At 36.2% G+C, this 23,978-nt stretch overlaps 1 protein-coding gene across 4 annotated transcripts in view; it reads right to left on the bottom strand.

Annotated features, from left to right (window-relative positions):
• Nucleotides 1–23,978, bottom strand: part of CEP112 (centrosomal protein 112) — a 422,424-nt gene that overhangs the window by 145,821 nt on the left and 252,625 nt on the right. For all 4 annotated transcript variants that reach the window (XM_078065962.1, XM_078065964.1, XM_078065965.1 and 1 more), the window contains exon 21: nt 8,939–9,169. In XM_078065962.1, the coding sequence (XP_077922088.1) occupies nt 8,939–9,169 (231 nt within the window). The remainder of the gene's footprint in view (nt 1–8,938; nt 9,170–23,978) is intronic.

Genomic DNA, 23,978 nt, shown 5'->3' with positions numbered 1-23,978 from the left:
TCTTTCTGTTATTATTTGTAATCATTTCATCATTGTTGAAGATACTAATGAAATACATATTTTTTTCATTTTATTTTCTTCCACGTTATGAAAAAAAGATTCACTACCAATAAGACTCCTACAGGTTTGGCCAAGAAGCCAAAAGGATTGAAAGGATTGTACAATTATCAATGCTAATCTCAACTCAAACACACACACAACACCCCCCCCACACACACACACAACACCCCCCCACACACACACACACACCAAAAAAAACCTCACAAAAACCAAAATGAACACACACATAAATACCTTTGGGCACAAATACCTGCTTATTTTACTCCCAATTCTCTCAGTTGGGATATCAATCTCTGAAGATGCCAAATAAATTGTTCTATTTTCAACAACTTCTCAAGTCAAAATACTATCTTTTGCTACCCTGACCTAAGAGATTTTCCCTTTATTTTAGGTAGAAATTTTCTTCCTTAAGAAAATCCCAAAGGATAAAACCAACAAGTTCTGGTGAACAGCAGAACTTCATTTACAATGGTGTGATTAGAATATCAGAAAGTTAGGCCAGAGAAAGATAAGGGAGGGTTAATCTTATAAATTATAAATATTTACTTTAAAAATAAACAATGGTTCATTTATAATTCTAGATTTTATTTTGAAATAGCCTTAACATAGAATATACTGCCTTTTAATTTTCTCCAAGTAAAACATAGCTCTCTAGCCTACGAAAACTAGACTTTGAAGTTAAGCTATTGATTTGCTCTCTCAGATTGCCAGAAAATAGAAGTGCTCTTGAACATGCAGTAAAGAGGCAGAGGGAGAATTGGCAAAAGATTCCCTGGGAAACAGCAAGAGCCGCATTCAGTAGGGAGTAGCCCACTGCCGTCTGTAACCGTGACTGCACTGCATTGAGCCTGGCAGCCCTGCACTCAGGTTGGGATGGTAAAAGCTTGACAGTGTAAATATCCAATATCGGCTCTTTTTGTTTAATAAACAGACGCCCCAGACATTATTCCAGTATTTATTTTGTGGAATCACTGTGAAACAGGTGCCTCACATCAGAACCAGAAAAAGTAGGAGCGAGCTGGGGATCGATGCAAAACTGTGTCTCTAAGAAACACACAATTCCTCTTGTTACATAGGAGATACGTAAACTGATTTAACTAAAATATTTGATTTGGACTGCTTTGTAGATATTGGCAAAATGACAAAAAAGTCTTAGCTCTGGGATAAAACAAGACACAGCTCCTTTCACCACTCCAAGAAGGTTTACAATGCAGGTACTCTGAAGACACTTTAAAATTCTAAACCTTAATATAAACGAACACCAATTCATCACATTCAAAGTATGTACACACTCATGGTTTTCTAAGTTGCCATTTGTGTGTGTGTTTCTTTTGTAAATTAATTTACTGTTATGTTTAGAAGTATCATTACGGCCCATTATATCAAGCTGCAGCCAGAGGAAAATGCCACCTTGAAGTTTATCAACATTTTTGAAATACTGTAAAAATTAGACTGGATGTTGTTTGTCAATCAATTTCTAAAAGTCTGAACTGTTTGAGGATAATATTTAATTTAAAAATTTAAGGATATAAAACTTCATATTTTTAGCAAAGGAAGAAGTCAGGGAAAAGATCAAAGCAAAGGGAAGAGAATTGAGATTAGAAATCCATTTTAAGCCAAAATGACAATGTCTTCATGAGTTAATATTAATCCTTTAATTATAAATTTCAAAGGTTTAAGTAGTTTCTATGACCTTAGCTTTGAATAATTATGCCATATGGAGCTTTTCTTAAATTTGAAAAAGATGCTGAATTGTTGCTCAAAGCCTTTTAATGACTTCAGGCTGGCAGAATTCCAGTATAATCCTTCAGACACTATTAAAATTACAGACCAGGAACCCAAGCTGGTAAGTGCTATGTCAATTTCATAAGCGCTTTTTACTTAGTAGAGTACGGTGTGGAAAATGTTTGATGTGTTCCTATATTTTTAAATATTTAATTTTTAATGTATTTTCAAACCACGAAGCTTAAAACAACTACTTATAATAGAGAATTCACAAAGGAAATGATGGACAGATTACACTTAATACAAATAAGATCTTTTGTGTATCATGAAGTTAAGTGATATAAAAAGGCAAGCACCAAAAATATTTGCCACAAAGCTAAGAATTTTTTCATCTTGTAAGGTGATGAGAAAAACATTAGGACACTAACAGAAGCAAACTGTCAAAGGGCATGAACAGGCCATTCTCAGAAAATGAAATACGCACAACAAATCTATTATAAATGTTCAAGCTCACTCTTTAAAATGCAAATTAAAAACAATAGAATTTTTTTACCGAAAAAATACCAAAAATTAAAGAAAAGTATTAATGGTAAAGACTGGCTAGATAAAACAGATATTCTGTTGTGGAAAACATAAATTAGTACAACCTTTTGGAAAAGCAATCCGACCCTGTAATTGTACTGGGATCTTAACCTAAGACAAAAACGATGGAAATGCTGACAAGAATTTACATATGAAGATGTTCATCTCTGCATCAATGTAGGCAATTTCTTTTAAAGCTAAATGTTTAAAAATGAGACAATACTACAATATACTATGCTGCATCCATAAAATGGAATATCATGAAACAATGAAAACTGTATTTTCAAAGAATCTCCAATGACACTGGAATAATCTTTTAAACTTTTAAAAAAGCATGACTTTTAAAAAAGCAAAAGACTACACTATTTAGTGTGATCTCAGTCCACTAAATTCATATAATGTGCTATTTTACACACACATTAAATTATCACTAGGTTATCGCTAGCTGGAGGTAGTAACAGGAAATTTTACATTTTTCTTTTTCCCATATTTTCTCAAATAGCTTCTTATTTCAAGAAGGGTTATTTTAAAAATAACCCAATAGATTTCTGAAACAATTATAAACTGTCAATACCAAAGTTCTAATCAAACTTCTGAAAATGATCCACTACCATCACTTAATAATGGTCTGTAATTTTTCAACGGCTCATGTTTTTTGTGGACTTTGTTTCAATTTGGTTTGAAAAGATTTTAAAAGGCGAAAAAAGAAGCTTTCACTTTGCAAATGTCAATCACGGACTCTCTCGGGTTCTCTAGTTCAAGCCTTTTGACCTGGTGGAGGATTTCACGTTTCCCTTAAAGCCACTGAGGATGTCAGCGAGGCCGGAGCTGCTGCTGACAGAGACCCAGGTAGGGTCTGGACTCAGGGATTCCTCCACAACCTCAACGGTGGAAGTGCCACTGACACAAGCCAGACCCACAGGGAATGTTATGTTCAGGTTATTTATTATTCTGGTGTTATTTTCCTCTCCTCTTTGAACCTCGATTTTATATGTTAACGAGAGAAAATTAATTTCTAAACCCCTCAATTCTGACAGAATTTTGAGCTGCTGCCAAATATTTCAGCTTTCCGATTTAAACATGATAAAACATTAAACCTTTTATAAAATACAGTAGAAGAATTCAAGCAGCATGCACAATGACACACCAGGCAGCAATGGGATATCTACCAGTTTACTAGGGTTGAATCAGATTTTCATATTAAGAACTCTACTGATTTCTGTATGAAAATATAAAACTATGTCTGAAAAAACGTTTTATGCTATACATTTAACTTACTAAGTAACAGGGAGAAGATTACAACACTAAAAAAAATGAAGACGTGAATATAAAGATGTATCTTGCCCCATCTAAAGAATTTATAATGGGTTGAAGTCAAATGTGGATGAATCAAAACCAATGTCTTACATTCATGTTACCATGCACATGGCTAGACTGAATTGCTCAGTTCATCATCATTCTTTCATTTTCTCAACATTTATGAATGTCTGCTTTGTCGGAGGTGCCACGTGTGATCCTAGGCTTTAGAAACCAGCATTTCACAAGGACTGCTTTCAGGCAACTCCTGGTCTCCCTGCACTTAGAAATGCTCAACTCCTTTTACTAATTAAGTAAAAACACGTACCAACAGGAAACATAAACTGCTCTTCATATCAAGAGCCCAACACTTGTATTTTATCAAACAGACCTTGGGATTGGTTAATTCCACCAACTCAACAAAAACCAAACTCATGGCAGTAAACACTAGCCTAGTTAATGCTCTTGTCCCTTTCCCCAGACTCTCCTTCTGCCAACAAGTCCCTACGTTCTGATGAACCCCGCCAGCACCGTTAACCATGGCGGCTAACGTTCTACCATGCTAAAACCCCATTTCTATCTTGTGTTACTCATGTCCTCAGTTCAATTCAGGACATTCCATTCTTCCAGACTCATGCTGCCATCCTCCCTCCTTGACATGAAGAATTCCATCTCTACCTGGGCAAATGCCCTTATGCCTGCTTCATTCCAGCCACATTCCAGCCATCTGCCCAGCACGAAGCCTGGCTATGTCGCTGGTCCTGGAACTCCTCACTCAGAAGACTCCTGCTATTCTTTGCCAAAAACATAGGTGATATCAGATAGAAGCTCTCTTTAGGTCTCGTCACAGAACTCCCTTGTATCTCTACCAGTCCTCTCCTTCCTTCCTCCCTCCTTGGAAATCATGGCTCCTATCATACACTCACTCAATATATACTAGGAGGGCACCTACCATGTGCTGAGTTTTCTCAACACTAGCAGAACGGAAGTGAACAAGGCAGACAAGGTCCTGCTAATGGAGCTGATATTCTAATGGCGGGGGGTGGGGTGGGGATGAATAGAAAATAAACAATCAGAAAAATGAAAAGATGATTCCAGATGGTGAGATGAGCTATGAAGACAATGGGACCAGTGAAGTTGGGCACGACTTTACAAAGAGAGGTCAAGGAAGGACACCGAGCAGTGCAGAGTGATAAGGAGGAGGATGGCCACAGAAAATCTGGGGAAGAACATCCCAGATAGAGAGGTGGCGGGTGTAAAGGCCTGGAATAAGGAGAGCATGAGGCCTACTCCAGGAACATGCCAAGGTCTCCTGCAGCTGAAGCCTTGTGGCCAAGGGGTGAGTGTGGGACTGTGCTGGTCTTTTCATCCACACCCTCCTGTCTCAGACAGCAAGCCCTCAGGTGTCTGTAGTTTTCTGCATCATTAAGCTCTTCCTCTCCATTGGTCCCTTCTTGTGTATTGCAAGGCATTTTCAGCCTAAAAGTATACTCCTTTGGAACGACACCTTCCTTTTAATATCAGATTTTCTGAAACAATAGAGTATTCATGAATCTTCATGGCCTCACTTATCCATTGCGACCGTGTTTCTGTCCACACTTTCCCTTTCAGGGAGATCTGTCCAAGATCATCAATGACTTCTCGCTTTCAAATCCTGGGACCTTTCTTCCTGATTTTCTGTCACATTCTTGAAAATCCGCCTTTCCAAATATTCTTTTCCTTTGTTTCCATGAAAATGCATTCTTCTCAGATTCCTCTTACCTTGATGACCCTTGTTTGACTGCTTCCTCCCTGACCTCTTCAGTGCAGTTCTTCCTTCACAGCTTCCTGTTTTCTTCCTGCATTCCTCTCTTGAACAGGCCCTCTCTGTGGGTGACCCCCACAGCTGTTTGCTCCAGTCCTGCCTTCTCTTATGATTACCTACCAATGTTCCTTCCACAGCAAGTGAACAGCCCAGCTGGGTGGCGCGGAGGCACTTCAAAGTCAACAAGTTCATAATGGTACCTACCTTCTTCCTCCCCAAACCAGGCATCTCCTACCTTCCCGATTTATTAAGAGTTGGGTTATACTTCACAAGCCTAATCAATGCCATCTCTCAGATGATTCTCAAACATGTCCCCTCTAGCCCTTTGTCACTGCTCTGCTCTCACCTGCACTGCTCTTCCTGCACCTCGAACATGCCCTCAGGGACCTCCTGCCTGTGTTACTCTGGTCCCCACCAACTACTCCTACTTCGAGGGCATCAGAACAACACTGACAGAAAGATTTTCCTGAGAATCGCTTGAATCTTGACATTCAGCGCTTAAAAACTTTCAGCAGCTCCTCACTGTTTACCCAACGAAACTAAAATACTACGACAGCTTTGGAGACTCAGTGATCCCAAGCTACCTTTGAGCCTATCACTAACCACTCCTCTTGATTAACCTCCGTGCCATGCATGTAAATGGTTTTGTTTGCTCTTGCTGTTGTTATTCCTTCGGCTTAGAATGCCATCTTGCCTATCTACTAGTCAAAATCCTACAGATTACTTATATCTAGTAAAAGCACCATCTCATCCAATTAATTTTCCCTGATTTCCTTAACAGGAATAATTTCCCCCAATTCACACTCCACCTTGCATTACAGTTATTTTTGTGTGTGTGTATGTCTTGATGTCACTATTATTTTATGATCTCCTTGAGGACTGTGCCTTTTTTTTCCTTTTTCCTGTGTATCCTCACAGTGTCTGGGATAATGCCTTTCAGGGTTACAGAAGATATTCCAGAGGGGCTCTTGGGTGGCTCAGTCAGTTAAGCAGCTGCCTTCGGCTCAGGTCATGATCCCGAGGTCCTGAGATCAAGCCCCATGTCGGGCTCCCTTCTCAGAGGAGAGCCTGCTTCTCCCTCTCCCTCTGCCTGCCACTCTGCCTACTTGTGCTCTCTCTCTCTATCTCTCTGTCAAATAAATAAATAAAATCTTTAAAAAAAAAAAAGATCTTCCAGAAATGTTTGGAAAACGAATTACTAATGGTTTCTAATTTTTTTTATTATCTGTAACCTGCTAATTAATTTTAACACATATAAACCTATATTTGAAAAGGTTCATCTTCTACTAAAAAGAAACATTTGGAGTGTGAATATATAGCACAAGAAAATTAAGGCAAAACTTGTATAAGTCTGGCTTTGGTATGTCTAATTTTCTTAAATCAGTGTGCACTGGTATGTGTGCTGTTTAAGTACATTTACTCAGAACTACCTTGAACTGTTGGCAGAGACAAATAGAGCCAAGGCAAGGTGTGTGTAAGAGTCACCAGACAGAGGGGCACCTGGGTGGCTCAGTCGGTTAGTGTCCAACACTTGATTTTGCCTCAGGTCATGATCTCGGGGTCATGGCATGGAGCCCCTGAATCAGGCTCCTCGCTCAGTGGGGAGTATGCTTGTCTGCCTCTCTCTCTGCCACTCCCCTTGCTTGCGCTCTTTCTCCCTCAAATAAATAAATAAATCAAAAAAAAAAAAAAAAAAGAGTCTCCAGATAGGATACAGTAACACCCCTTTCACTCTCCATCAGTCTCATTGATCTGCTATTGTCAGAGGGGTAAAACTGTCTGGATAAGGAACTTTTCTAATTCCTGAAATTTTGTATATTTTAGCTTCAAAACATTCTTATTTTGTATTGCTTTGATGGAATTACCACCAATATCCTCACTTAGATGTATAAAAGGCATCTCAACTGGGACATGCCCCCACTAGCCCCGCCTACTGTTCTGGCAGTCTTCCTTAGGCTGCCAAAAGGCTGATTCCATTGGTCCACCAGCTCCAGCAAGTCACCTTGGAATCTCCTTGACTGCTAAACAGCATGCCCCTCTTTCTCTCTTCCACCCCACATCCAAATCAACAGTGGACGCTGTCAGATCCACCTTCCTAATCCGAATCTCATCAGTTTTTACCTGCTGCTGCCCAGGCCCGAGCCTCAGTCATCTCATCCAAATTCCCACAATGGCCTTTCAACTAGTCTCCCTACTTCTTTCTTTGCCCTCAATTCAGTCTGTTCTCAGCATGCACAGAGAGATCCTACTCAAATGTGAATCAATGCATTCCACTCCTCTGCTCAAAACCTGTGAAGCCTTACTCCCAGAGAGTCAGAGCAAACCTGTGAAGCCTTACTCCCAGAGAGTCAGAGCAAAACCCTTTCAAGCACCCACACAGACCCACCGGACATAGGTCCATCCCCTGAGGTTTCTTCCCTAACCTCATCACCTCCTTCTCCTCCTCTTCCTCCTTCTTGGTTACCATTTTTTGCCACATCAGCCTCCTTGCTGCTCCTCCAAGAAGCCAGGCTCACTTCTGCCTCTTTGGAGTCTTGTTCCTATTTATTTCTGGGTTCAGAGCTATGCTGCCAAGGGCAAAGTCTGCTGAAATCTGAGTCTCAAATAAATTAGGATACTATAAAAGAAGCATCTTAGGATCACAATCCATGTAAAACCAATGGAGCAGTGCCTAGAATGGTGTTGTATGCTCTATGAAGGCATAGCATTTAAAGATGAAGAAGAAAAGGTAAAAAAAAAAGTAAGCAGAATTGGAAGACTCTTAGATTACCCTTTTCAAGTTTCTTGATCTCAAGATTAGACTGGTCTTAAGGAACTCAAAAGGCAATTTATAGTTGCTATCATTAATAGCAATTCACATTTACTCCCAATTAAAATGTTTCCACCTTTCCAGAACAATGAAAGAACAAATATTTGAGATTATACCTGGAAAATCAGTCAACCCAAAATGTGTAAACATTATATTGACATATATTTCAAAAATATGTAATTTTAAAGAAACTTTCCTTAATCTGAAATAGTAATCTGGGAAACTATGTCATTTATGTTACACAAGACTGTTACAAAAGACTTTGAAATCTAGAAATGATTATTAGAAAACCGAAGAAAGATCTGAAACCTAGTCTTAACCAAGGAAAACTTGGGGCTACAGCTCAAGTATCCCTACTCAGTACAATATTGGACAATATTCTACATTGCTTTATCACAATGTGCATCTAATCACTATGGAATGGGATATTCCACACTATCCTTTCCATGGACGTCAAGGGAAAATAGGACACCTAACTCCCTGGATTATTTTTGTGGTGCTTAAACATATAGCAAGACACTTAAATTGCTCATTTGAACAGTTGGTAAATTTCAGGAGTAGTTCTATGCTTGCCACCTTTTAGAGATTAAACACAAGGATGGCAGCAGTGGGGCCTAAACATGGGTTTCAGTGGTCTGCGCAAATCCAGCTGGATATCTCACCTTTTCCAATGTCACCTCTGTCTCAGCGGCGTGAGTCTTTTTCAGCTCCATCTTCATCTTTTCTGACTCAGCCTTCAGTTTGTAGACAGCGGTCTCATGGTCCCTTGCAGCCCTTTGCTTCTCCTCTTCGCGAAGAAGACCAAGCTCTATCAGCTGCTGTTTCCGCTGCGAGTTCACGTGAATCAGCTCTTCTCTCAGCTTGTGAACTTGGGCCTCCATGTCAGCAATAACCTGGTTTTTAAAAATGGAAAAATGGGCAAAGGATATGAATAGGAAAATCATAAAAGAAGAACTGCAAAAGTTTAACAAACATACAAGTTCACTCCTTCCTTTCTTCCTTCCTTCCTAACCCCCCTCCCTTACTTCCTTCCCCTCATCCACTCATTCTCCCATCCCATGCCATTCCCTCCTAGCTTAGATATAAATTCTACCTATAACCTTTTTACTATATATAACATGTTTAATTTTACTTCTTTCAAATATCTATGTAAGTGGAATATTACATGTATTCTTCTGCAACTTGCTTTTTCAAATATTCAATGTTATGTTCCTAAGATTCATCAGTACTTGCTATGGTATTTTTGCTTTTATTTCATTGATATCAGCTCTTATTTCATTATGTCTTGCATTCTACATTCTTGGGCTTATTTTATATTCCTCCTCCTGATTTCTTCTTTTCAGTATTTAGCTCACTTATTTTTATACTTTCTTCTTTTCTCATTTATAAACTTAAGACTATAAATACTCCTCCAACTCTTACATATGTTTAATCTCTCAAGTGTAGATATATGCTATTTTCATGATCATTTAGCTCAAAACATTTTTTAACTTCCTTTATTATTTTCTGCTTTGACTTATAAACCATTTAGAAGCAGGTTTCCTAATTCCCAAACATACGGGACATATTAGTTTCCTGAGACTGCCATAACAAGTACCATAAACTGGGTGGCTTAATGCAACAGATATCTATTCTCTCACGGTTCTAGAGATTAGTAGTCTGAGATCAAGGTGCTGGCAGGGTTGATTCTTTCTGGAGGCTCAGAGTGAGAATCTGGTCCATGCCTCCCTTCTAGCTTCTGATGTCTGTTGGCAATCCTTGGTGTTCCTTGATTTATAGACACATCACTCCAGTCTCTGCTCCATCTTCAAATGGCTTCTTTGTGTGTCTGTGTCTCTGGGTCCAAATTTTCCTCTTCTTTTTTTTTAAAGATTTTATTTATTTATTTGACAGAGAGAGACACAGCGAGAGAGGGAACACAAGCAGCGGGAGTGGGAGAGGGAGAAGCAGGCTTCCCGCTGAGCAGGGAGCCCGATGTGGGACTCGATCCCAGGACCCTGGGATCATGACCCGAGCTGAAGGCAGACGCTTAACGACTGAGCCACCCAGGCGCCCAAATTTTCCTCTTCTTTTAAGGACACTGGTCATCTTGGGCCTTTAGGATATAATTAGTGCCTTTATAAAATGAAATTAGTGCCTTTTCAAAAGAAACTCAGAGATCCCTTGTCCCTTCCACCATGTGAAGACACAGTGAGAAGGTGCTAGTTCTGAACCAAGAAGAGGGTCCTCATCAGAATACAACCGTGCTGATGCCTTGATCTTTGACTTCCCAGCCTCCAGAACTGTGACAAATGAATTTATAAGCCACCCAGCCTGTGGCATTTTGTTATAGAAGCCAGAACAGACTAAGACATGTAGTCCAAGAAAAAGAGACATGCAAAGATTTTATCCAAATTCAGTCTGATTTGAAAGCTTTATTTTTATCACATATTATACTGTATCAGAGAAGTAAGAATTTTTTTATGAAGAATGACATTTATTGTATTTTATTAATCTATTCTTATTGTGTACCTCTAACCTCTAATTTTCACTATGATTAGAACAAAGTTATATCCCAAAGTTGCAAGGTCATAATGTCTTTATAAAAAATAAAAAATTAACAAAAAAAGTTAACTTTCCAAAACCACTGACACCACCCCAAATTGAATTTCAATCTTTGACAATGTACATACAAATATTTTTAATGATATAATCACTGTTTAGATACTGTTCTACTTTTTCCTATACCTAATTTTACATCTTCATTCCCATTTGTTAGTGTATTTGTCACTTTTAGTGGTTCTTTGATACTTCATCATTGCAATATATGTAATTTACTCAATCATGTTATTCTTGGATATTTGTCTTATTTCCAATTAGTCATTATTACATATGAGACATCTATGAATAAATTACACTGATATTTTGCTTTTAGATTATATTATCAAAATTATTTGGCTAAAAGATAAGAATAACTTTCTTTTTTTCTAAATTGCTCTACAGAAACAATGAATCCATTTCCAGTGTGAACAACAGTGGGTATGTGAACCCGTTTCTCCACACCCTTGCCACTACTGCACTTCATAATTTTGTATATTTTTATTAGTTGACTAGGAATGTGATGATAACTTAAGGAAGGCATTTTAAATTGCTGGCACATTGTTATACACTGGCTCTAGTCCAGTGATGGTTTTCAAATAGAAAAACTATACTGAAAAATGTATCAACTAATTATGGAAGAAATAAACATTAAATGAAAGAACTTAATGCCAAAGACTTCCCTGGGGTATTTAATATTTTAGTCCTTAGCATGTGCTGATAACTACAGTGATGGAACTGCCAAGATCAATCTGGAATAGATGTGTTCATTTTTCTTTAATATTATAAATAGTGACCTAGAAAGCTTCATCTATTTGACTAATATAAAAGAGCAGAATTACAAAGAAATTTCACAAATTAATAAAGGTTGTATCTGTAGAAGACCCACTATACGGACAACTTTTAATCAAGTTGATTTCATACAGTAAAAACATACAGACCAGAAAGCATGGAAGCAACCCAGACGTCCATTGACAGATAAATGGATACGCAAAATGGAGTCTTTACATACAATGCAGTATTATTCAGCCTAAAAAAGGAAGAAAAATCTGCCTTATGCTACAACATCATCACCAATGTCTGAAATATTTCCAATGTGCTACTCTTTAATTTATAATTATGTATAATTTACTATTTGTTAGGATCTATGATGCGGAAGCCACCATAAGTGACTTCTAGAACAAAAAATTTCCCTAAAGAGTTTAGGCTGTAATATATAAGCTACACACACTTGTACACACACACACATACACACACACACACACAAAAGCCATAAAGCCACAAGAGAAGACAAAGTGCCATAAAAGTTCAAAAGAGGGAGAAGTTACTTTGAGCTAGGAAGAATTCTGGAAAACTGAATAAAACTGAATGCAACTGAGATGGACCTTAATAGATAAATTAGTACCATTTGGGGACACGGATGAATATAGGACATTTCAGATAGAAAGAATGAGTTGCATGGAAGAAGAAAAACAGAGTGTCAAAGAGGAATAGGGGAAATTCAGAAAAGAGAGATTTGCTGCAGACATTGAAGATATTAAACTACAAGGGTTGGAAATCAAGGCACTGGAGGACAATCAGATGCTGGAGAGGAGTATGTGGGGATAGTAAGCCAAGAAATAGCACTGAATTTCTATTAAGAAAAACTAACATGGAGGCAATATATATAATGGGTTAGAGACACTAGGGATGGGAAGGTCAGCAAACGGGAATGGACAGGCATACAATTTTAGAAGTAGAATTAAAAAGGGCTGAACAACTACATGTGTGTGGAAGGCAAGGAAGAGAAAGGAATATCGGTGATTTAGGATAGTTACTTCAGGCAGTGTGGCAGGTTAGATATTCTGAGAGGCCCTCATGAGATGAAACAACTAGGTTCGGTATAAAATACAATGTTTTCTCTCTTTGCTCATAGGAAGTAAGAGAAAAATCCAAAGGGAAAAACAAAATAAAACAAAAGTCACACACATGTAAACTGCATGTGCCAAAAATAGGATAATGACCAGTAAGCATGCCCAAAAGGCAAGGTATCTTTGAGGACAAATGTCTTTATTAGCACTGCAGCTTCAGGGGCAAGGAATATGGGAGTTGAACATGATTCCACAGAATTAAGTCAGAGAGCCTGGAAGAGGAAAAGTGGTTCCAGGTCCATAGTGTTATTTACTCCTGCCTGAAGCTAAAACAAATTCCCTCTGGAGGAACGCTTCTTCAGTTTAATGTCTCCAAGTTTTCCATAAATTAAGGTAAACCAAAAATGAGCTCATAATAAAAAAAATTACTAAATCCAGAAAAAAAACACCACTGGTATGAGTTAGCAGAAACAGATTCCCACTGGCAAGCACTTCAAATATTAGAATTATCAGAAAAATAAGATAAAATAACATGTATTAAATATTTTTAAAAATAAAAGATGGAATCACAAAATGAGTAAATCAGAAGAGATTAAGCAAAAATTACCAGATTTGAGAAAAAAAAATATAATTTCCAAAAATAAGGTTTTTGAATAAAAGATAGATGAGTTAAGGCAGTTTAAACATAGCAGAAGCAAAAAGTAATGGAAGAGAAGAGATATCTTAATAAATTACTCAGAATGCAGCATATTAATATCAGAAGATAATAACTGTAAGTGAGATGTTTAAAGCTATGGAAGGTGAAACAAAAATATCTAATATATGTCTAGAGTTCCAGAAGGAGGGGACAAGAGAAGAGAAGACAGGGAGGATATGCAAAAATGACTGTGAATTTTCCAGAACTCGGGAAAAGCAAGAATCCATAGAAATAGTGAGCAGAATAAATATCAACCAGGATAGAAAAGGGAGGAAGGAAGGAAGGAAGGAAGGAAGGAAGGAAGGAAGGAAGGAAGGAAAGAGGAAAGAAGGAAGGGAAAAGCTCCACATCTATATACTAGGTAATGAAATGGCAAAACACAAAAGACAAAGAGAAAAACTTGAAAACAGGCAAAGAATACATTTGGTAAATGACTTCCCAGTAGCAACAAGTACACCAAGCACCCAGATTTTGGGTTCTAGTACCATTCCCCAATAAAAGGAACCAGTGGCCCTTGGACAAATGGCTGATTCCAAGAATGGGCAGGAAATACATAAGATGAATCAGAACATCTTGCTGTGCTAGCAACACTAAGAAGTGTTCATTGATGAGAGTATATTAAATACAGGAACCAGCTGATATAGGAACCAACTGAAAGACCTCCCTATGGCCAAAACTGGAACAATTTGAGAAAAAAAGGACTGGAATATATTCCAAAGAATAAAGTAAATATCCATGAGTACATACTCATATAGATGATGTAATAAATTAATAAAAGGGGGGAGAAGAAACAAATCTTCCTTGCAGAAGAATTCCAAATTACAACGAAGGGCATTTTACAAATTCCGAATGGGTACTCCTCAAAACTGTCAAGGTCCTCAAAGGTAAGGACAATCTGACAAACTGTCATAGCAGAGGAGACTCAGGAGAGATAACAACTAAATATAATGTGATATCCTAGATGGGATCCTGGAACAAAAAAATGACATTGGGTAAAAATTAAGCAAATCTGAATAAGGTACGGATTTTAGTTAATGATGATATATCAATACTGGTGCATAATTGTAAACAATGTATCATACTAATAAAAGATGTTAATAATAGGGGAAACTGGGTGCAAGGTATATGGGAGCTCTTTATACTATCCTCTCAATTTTTCTATAAATCTAAAAATGTTTTTAAAATAAAGTCTATTTGAAAAATAAGGGCAAGAAAGACGAATAGAAAAAAGTAGGAAAGATGGAAAAGTAAGGTCTATCAATAATTACAACAAGTGTAAACAGACCAAAATTACTACTTAAAAGAGTGTGATAGTTCAGATTTTCTAAATAAATTAAAATTCATCCATTTTTTTTAATGAGACATACTGAAGACATGAAGAAATTGAAACTAAGGAAATGGAAAAAGTTATGCCAGTAAAATATTAACCAGACACTCTCAAAATAGAGTATCATTAAATAATTATTTTTAAAAATTTCATTAATCAAAGAGATAAATCTACACTACATATATGTGATAAAACAAGCTCAAATTATATATACAACAAATTTAACGGAACTACAGGGGAAAATGGAAAAATCCACCATTCTAGTAGGAGATTTCATCTCACACACTCTCTCTCTCTCACATACACATACACACACACACACACACGAAACCATGAGACCTAAATGTCAACATATTGCAAAAACAATGATGGTATCAAAAAAATATTCTTCAACAAGAATTCAATTAAATTAGGAACCATGACAAAAACAGTAACAACAAAACCAAAATAATTCCCCACATACTTCAAAATTTTATTTTATTTATTTTAAGATTTTATTTATTTATTTGACAGAGAGAGACACAGCGAGAGAGGGAACACAAGCAGGGGGAGTGGGAGAGGGAGAAGCAGGCTTCCCGCCGAGCAGGGAGCCTGATGCGGGGCTCCATCCCAGGACCCTGGGATCATGACCCGAGCTGAAGGCAGACGCTTAACAACTGAGCCACCCAGGTGCCTCTACTTCAAAATTTTAAACATACACTTTAAATAACTCATGATTTGGAATGCCTGGGTGGCTCACTTGGTTAAGTGTCCAACTCTTGATTTTGACTGAGATCATGATCTCCGGGTCGTGAGATCAAGTCCTGCATTGGGCTCTCTCTGCACCGGGCATGGAGCCTGCTTAAGATTCTCTCTCTCTCTCTCCCTTTGCCCCTCCCTCTACACTTTCTCTCTAAAATAAATAAATAAATAAATAAATAAATAGATAAATAATAACCTATGTTTCAAAATGAAATTAAGATAAAAATTAAAGTACTTAGAATTGATCTCTGGAAGAAGACACAAGACTTTTTATTTTTTTACATTTGTACTCTTTTAGATGGTAATGGGGGAGTTAGTGCCAACAGTCAGGGGGGCATGGGAGATATTTTACTATATCTATTTTTGTGACTTTTAAATTGATTGATGTTAACATATTTCTTAATAAAAGTAAATTCATAACATGTAAATAAAAATTCTCAGAAATGATTGATTATGAAAATATTCTGTACCAAATCCTTAAGGATGGAACTAAAGTGAAGGAAATATGTAGCCACAACATGCTACTCATTTTTAAAAGTATAATTGTTAATGAAAAAAGGACAATTTAAGAAATTAGCAAGATAGAACAATTTCTGGTAAGACTGATGAAGGAAACAAGAAAGAAGGCACAAATAAACAATATTAGGGCTGAAAATAAAACTGTGGCAATATTACCTGGAAAAAAGAGATAATAACTAATACTAAAACTAAAAAAAATACTACAGATCCATCACAGATTAAAAAGATAAGATCATACCATAAAAATATTATGCCAATAACTGGAGAACCAAGGTGAAATAGATTCCTAGGAAAATATAAACTGCCAAAAATAAGAAATAAAATAAACAATCTAATTAGTAAATTGAAAGAATAGTGAAAAATCTTCCTGCAAAGAAAACACCAAGCTTGGATAATTTCCAGGTGAGTTCTAAAAAAATTTCCCAGAAGATAGATCGTTCTAGTCTTTTATAATCTCTTACAGAGAATAGAGAAATGTACTCTCAAACTATTTCAGAAGTCATAATATTGATACCAAAGGATGACAAGAATAGGAAGAGAAATAAAAACTATATACCAACTCATTCATAAACACAGACATAAAATCCTAAATAAATTATTAGCAAACCAAGTCTGGTAATGTATACAATAAAATATGTAATTGCCATGTTGTAGAGAATGCAAGGGAAGTTTAACATTTCTCAAAATCTATAAATGCCAATATCAAATTTAAATGAAAAGGAAAAATTCATAAACTATAAAAATTTACCAAAACTGGCTTAAAAAATTGGAAAATGTGAATCATCCTGTAACCACTAGAAAAATTTAAATAGTAGTCAAAAATCTTTCCAGAAATGAAATACAAAGCCCAGATGGCTCTACTGGCCAGATCCACCGAATTATTAAGAAACAGGGTGGGAGGATGGGTTAGCCTGGTGATGGGTATTAAAGAGGGCACGTTCTGCATGGAGCACTGGGTGTTATGCACAAACAATGAATCATGGAACACTACATCAAAAACTAATGATGTAATGTATGGGGATTAACATAACAATAAAAAAATTTTAAAAAAGAAACAAATAATTCACTCTTACATTAATTCTTTCAGGGAATAGAAAAAATATTACTCAGCAACTCAATTTGTGAGGCTAGCATAACATCAATTAAAAAACATGTCTAAAAAAGAAAATTTCAGGGGCGCCTGGGTGGCTCAGTCGTTAAGCATCTGCCTTCGGCTCAGGTCATGATCCCAGGGTCCTGGGATCGAGCCCCGCATCGGGCTCCCTGCTCCACGGGAAGCCTGCTTCTCCCTCTCCCACTCCCCCTGCTTGTGTTCCCTCTTTCGCTGTGTCTCTGTCAAATAAATAAAATCTTTAAAAAATAATAAAATAAAATAAAAAAAAGAAAAAAGAAAATTTCAGGTTGCTCACTCTCAACAATCACTAGCAAACTGAAGTTGGCAATAATATATCATTTAAAAATTGGATGGGACATAATGTTGGTGTAATGGTAAAAAATAACCTATGATTTATTCTATTAATGTGTTAAAAGAAAAAAACCTTACAGTTATCACAATAAACAGAAAAACATTTGAAAAAAGTCCATGACAGAAACTCTTAGCCATATAGGAATAGAAGAGACCATTCTTAATGAGATGAAAGGTATTTACCAAAAGCTCAGCAAATTTTATTCATTATTTATTGTGAAGCTACTGCCTTTTAAAATCAGAAAGAAGAAAAAATATGCTTACCACTATTTGTATTCATAAGTATATGACAAGAAAAAATAAAACAAAAACAAACTGTCTTCAGTCCTGATTGTCTATAGAGAAAATGAAAAATGAATGTACAAATTATTAGAAATAAGAGTTTAGAGGGCACCTGGGGGGCTCGGTTGGTTAAGCGACTGCCTTCGGCTCAGGTCATGATCCTGGAGTCCCGGGATCGAGTCCCGCATCGGGCTCCCTGCTCAGCGGGGAGTCTGCTTCTCCCTCTGGCCCTCCCCCTTTCGTGTGCGCTCTCTCTCTCTCTCTCTCTCTCAAATAAATAAATAAAATCTTAAAAAAAAAAGTTTAGAAAGGTGTTTGAATTAAAGATCTATGTTTAAAAATATTTTTATACACCAGCAAAAAAATTATAAACATCGTGTATAACTATGACAAAAATAAGAGTCTCAGAAACAAGTCTACCAAAAGATGTGCAAAACTTTAAAGAAAAAATTATAAGCCTTTTTGAAAGACATTAAAGAAGATCTAAATAACTGAGAGAGAAATCATGGTGATGGAAAGCCTCTCCATCAGTGATCTGCAGACTGATCTATAGCATCAATGCAAGTCCAATTAAAATTTCCACAAAAGCTTCCAAGAAACTTGACAAGCTGAACCTAAAATGTACAGGATAAGCCTAGTACCATGATACTCCTAAAGAAGAACAAGTGGTGTGACATTGCATACCACATATCAGGGCCTAGAATAATGTGACTGAAATTAATACAGTGCAGCATAATCATAAAGAATAGAAACATCTTGACTCATGGAACATAATAGTGAACCTAGAAACAAGGTCACATTGGACAGAGCTGGTATTGTGCTTTAGTGGGGCAATGACGAATCAGTTTAAAAACTGTCTTAAGTCAAGACGCTATTCACATGGGACACAATGAAATCTGATCCCTATCTTCCACAACAGACAAAAATCAATTCTCTCTACTTCTAGGTATATACCGAAGAGAAATAAAATATATCTCTGCACAAACACTTGTATGTGAATGTTCATAGCAGCATTATTCATAACAACAAAAAGTAGAAACAAATTGCTCATCAACTGATGAATGAACAAATAAAATATATTATTCAGCAAAAAAAAAAAAAAAAGGAATGGAGAACTAATACAGGCTATGACATGAATGAACCTTGAAAATATCACAAACGAAAGAAGCCAGTCACGAAAGACCACATATCATATGATTCTACTCATAAGAAACAGCCCCAACAAGAAAATCGGGAGGAACAAAATTTACATTAGTGGTTGCCTAGGGCTGGAGTGTTGTGGAGAAAATGGAGAGTGGCTGACTGTTAATGTGTTTTTTTGTTAGGAGGTGATAAAATATTCCAAAATCATTGATATGTCAATTGTAACCATCAACACACAATTAAGGCCAGAGGTTGCCTCTGGGGCAGGTATCGGGAGCTCCAGAAAGGAAGGAGCATCTGGTTAGACACAATGGTTTTAGCAGTGTTCTAATTCTTAACTTGGGTGGTCATTTCGTGATGTTCATTTTGTTTGTGTACATTAGTACTTAAGTATTATTTATGACATATATTCTTTGTATGTATAAGACACAATACAACAAAACTTTTTAAAAATAGTGCAGATGTTTTATGCCTACGTGGCAAGGAGAATGCATCTAATACAGAATAATTTCTTAAAATTTAACACAATAATTATTTTTAATATAATCTGTATTATGGAAATGCATAATCCTATGACAATTTTTCTTCTTATTTTGGATTTTTCACAGGGGACCCTCGATTTCATTTATGTCTTTGAATATCACATTACTTCATTATTTTTTACCTTTCATTATTATGTAAAAAAGTTTAAACTAATATGGTTTTTTTAGAACAATATATTATGAGTTCTAGAATACATTTTAGCTATTTATGTTTAATATTAAGGTCACCAAACTTATTAAGTCATATAAAACATCAAAATAATTTCTCTTTTCATTATGCTGGACATGATAAATAAATATTTGGATTTAAGCTTATAGATTCAAAGAAAACACCCTATTTTAAATTACAGTCTTTTAATTTTCTAACACTATTTTATAAATATCAAATGCAATAGAATTTTCTATTGTAAAACAGCTTCCATGGAAACTTTAGCATAAAAGACAGTTTAGCCTTGTAAGAAAACACTGCTTTTGTCTCTTGAAGAAAAAAGTACCGGAAATAATGACAGATGATTAGTGTCCCTAACGAATTAAATACAACAGTTAAACACGACTCAGCGCTGTTCTGGTGTGTAATGAACGCCATGGCTCAGGCAGCGGTAGGGTCAGACAATATGGAGAGACAGGATTTAAAAGAAACTAAATGATAAAAAGGTGGAAGGTTTGAATTCAGAATGGTCTGAGGCAGAGGTGTTCATAGAATGATGAGTACCTCTATGTGAACTCTTGCTTTGACAAAGGTCTCAAGTCTTTCAAGACTTTTGATCCTTAGTAAGTGGTTCATAGCTCTCTGGCCAGCTATGTCAGTCATTGGTTGTCCATCTGTGTGTCCATGCATCTAAACATCCATTACCTCACCAAATCATATTTTAAGGGGCTGGAAGGCCATATCTACCAGTGAGGCTTCAGTGTCCATTTCTGAAGAGTTGTGTTCTCATTTATAATAAGGTTTATCAAGGAGGTAGAATCCTCAGAGGAAATGGTTTGGGAATCCATTTCAAGAGAAACAGTCCAAATTCCCAACGTCTTCCTCACTGGAAATTTCCTCCCACAATGAAAGGTTAAGACCCTAAGAACAGGGGCCCTGACACCATTCTGACGCCTTCCTTAGACATTCTTTGGCTGGTGATGGAGGTTAGAATTAGGAAGTAGAATGGTATAGAAGAGGATAACGTTTGGTTAGCTATTGTAATTGCTTCATACAGGCTTCAAGAGCAAAAGGACAGAGAATTCAACCATGCCTGTATTTCTTACAGGAATTATGAGGATAGAGTAGAAGGGCTGAGATGTGTCTGCTAATCTCTGCGGGGTGTAGGGCAGGGCAGTAAAACACTGCAACTTCATCATTTCAAGGAAGTTACACATAAATGCCCCAGGAATGAAAACCTCACAGAAAGGTAAAGATCTGAAGAAATGACCATCTATTTTCTTGGCTGGCTACATCATGCAGAAAAGGTCAGAGCACTCCTATATCCTGCAGTAAAGCAGCATTGATAGGTTATGTTTTTCATCTTTTATTCACTTGGTCCTTTCATTTTACCTCATACAGGAAGCACTATGGCAGTTGGTCTGCATGGCTGGTAGACTTCAGACAATTAACACATTGCAAATATCACGTAATGAAAGAACTGAGTGCACCCTACTAAGGAGGGCAAGTTGCTACATATATACTTATAATAATACTTTAATCTTTCTTTGAAGATTTTGAAAATACTCCAGGACCATAAAATAATTCAAGGTCATTATAATAAATACCAATTAGCATTGTAAAGTAACATAAATGCATAAAGGGATTGGGGTTAATCTATGGTGACCAGATGGATATCCTCGAAGTAATTTCAGAAAAAAAAATCCTTGCTATCTGCTATTTACTTTTATGGAACATATACATTTAAATTCTCCTTACTTCTTCCTTTTGCTTTAATAAGTAGGAGTTTATTACAGAATAACTTAGCTTTATTTTTTCTATATTTCCTAATTTAAATGTGTTTTATGTAAACACATCCAAAATTCGTCCTCGATTATATGTCCCTCAGACTTCACTGAGATCTTTGTCAAAGGAAAATATTGGGAAATTAACTTTCAGAGTTGAAGCTGCCGGCTTATAAGGAAAAAACCCATGGCTGTTTTCTTAAAATAATTTTGAGAAGAAAAAACCCTGATGAGTAGGTTTGAAAATACAGATTACTATTAGTTATGATATATAATCTAGTATATAATACATTTACTATTAGTTTATATTATTATATATTTTAAGTATCAACTATTGTATTTTACAAATTCAAATATAGATAAAGCTTTCTTTCTGTTATATTTGGTTGTTGATCACTCCTTATGTCTACATTATTTCTGAAGCAAAACTTCAGACTCTTATTCTTCTAGAACTTACACTCCACCAAAATAAAATGTCTCATTTCATTTTTTAATGAAAGGAATACACTGAATGAAATATGAATTTGAGATTTTATTAAATACATAGAATTGGAAAAAAATATATATAGTGGATATTCAATTCAAGGAGAGACAGCATATGTATTGAAAAGTCAATAGTAGAATATATTAGGAAAATACTGTTGGATCAGTAAGAAATAATAGTTTGTAAAGGTTTAATATATCTGTTTTAGAGAGTATATTTATATTGTGCATAAAACTGTATATCTTACATGAGATCTTATATTTATTGTCATTTAAAAACTGAAATTTATATAAACAGTGAAACAGAAAGCTAATATTACCATATAATTGTATCATATGACATATAACATACCTTTTAACATTTTTTGGAAACTAATAATTTCAAATTAAGCCATGAGCCATAAAATTATTTTATGTGTAAGGTAATTTTTTAAAATAAAAGTTTATATTTTATAGCACTTTTATAGGGCTAAAGCTTTTAAAATGTGCTTGCATATGCCACGGGAAAGACAGGTAGTTGATAAAAGTAGAAAAAAGAATATTAAGGGATGTGGGTAGTCACATAAAAGTCTGGGTAAGAAACCAGGTCTTCAGATTCCTAGGACAGCATATTTTCTATTTTTAACCTGCTGCATCTAAGCTGCAAATAGAAATTTCTTGAACCATAACGCCAGTGTTCTATCAAATGGAAAATATGTTTTAAATCCCTTAAATGACGGAGAAATATTTAGAACTAAGAGCCAGCAGATGTACCTTTAAATAATTCAAAAATTTCTTGGGCATCTAATATGCATGTCTGGTATATTTAAAGGACATTTGTGTTGACTCCTGTTCTACAGTTATTAGATCTACTAACTAAAAATTAAATCATCAGTCCACCTTGTGGTTCAGTGAAAATATCTCCTCTGCAACTTGCAGAGATAGATGGGCTAGAATTCCTCCAAATTCCAAGACACTAGCTTAACTCTGGAAGGAATTCTATACACAAAATTAAAATAAAATGCAGTACTGTTGTTTGCAAGGATACTACTAAATTATGTGACGAAAGAGAGGGCACAGCTTAGCATATAGGAAAGGCAAGAAAACTTTAATTTGGATAAAATTTCAGACCAACAAATATTCAGTTTGGGACTATATTATGAAGGATTTAAGAAAGGAAATATTATTTTTATTTGCAAAAGAAGGGAGTGTTCTATGTGGAGAATAAAAAAAAAAAAAAGGAAGAAGGGTAAAAATACAAAAGAAAAGCCCTCAGTAATTTACATGTTTATCTGCAGAAAAAAAGCTTCAAAAGAAATAGAACATGTAATGAGTCACGCGAACTGGCAAACGTTATGGCTGCATTTGTTTTTCTGTGAGTAATGACGATATTGCTAAAAACTCATAACTGATGTTGAAATTTCTAGTGTTATTCTAAAAGTACCACCCAAACCATCTATTTGAAAATAGGTCTTGAGGAAAGTGAATAAAAAACTTAGTTTAAGTTAAAAGGAAAATAAGAGGGTTCCTAACGCATTGGTCTATTTTGGAAATTTGCAAATGAAATGTCTACTAGACAGGGCGCCTGGGTGGCTCAGTTGGTTAAGCGACTGCCTTCGGCTCAGGTCATGATCCTGGAGTCCCGGGATCGAGTCCCGCATCGGGCTCCCTGCTCGGCGGGGAGTCTGCTTCTCCCTCTGACCCTCCCCCCTCTCATGTGCTCTCTCTCTCTCAAATAAATAAATAAAATCTTTAAAAAAAAAAAAAAAAGTCTACTAGACATAAAATGATTGTATATGGGCATTTATTTTATAAATTAAACTATACAAATAATTAACAGAAGCACAAAATATAAATTTTTATATATTTTCTAGACTCAAATGGAATTATAAGGGTGGAAACATTCCACTTAAGAATGATGGCCCTAGGTGCGCCTGGGTGGCTCAGTCGTTAAGCATCTGCCTTCAGCTCAGGTCATGATCCCGGGGTCCTGGGATCGAGTCCTGCATCAGGCTCCCTGCTCCGTGGGAAGCCTGCTTCTCCCTCTCCCACTCCCCCTGCTTGTGGTTCCCTCTCTCGGTGTGTTTCTCTCTGTCAAATAAATAAAATCTTTAAAAAAAAAAGAAAAAAAAAAGAATGATGGCCCTAAAAAGGGAAGAAGAAGT

Source organism: Halichoerus grypus, chromosome 2 (assembly GCF_964656455.1).
Source record: "Halichoerus grypus chromosome 2, mHalGry1.hap1.1, whole genome shotgun sequence".
NCBI classification, from domain to species: Eukaryota; Metazoa; Chordata; class Mammalia; order Carnivora; family Phocidae; genus Halichoerus; species Halichoerus grypus.
This window is presented reverse-complemented; position numbering and strand designations above follow the sequence as displayed.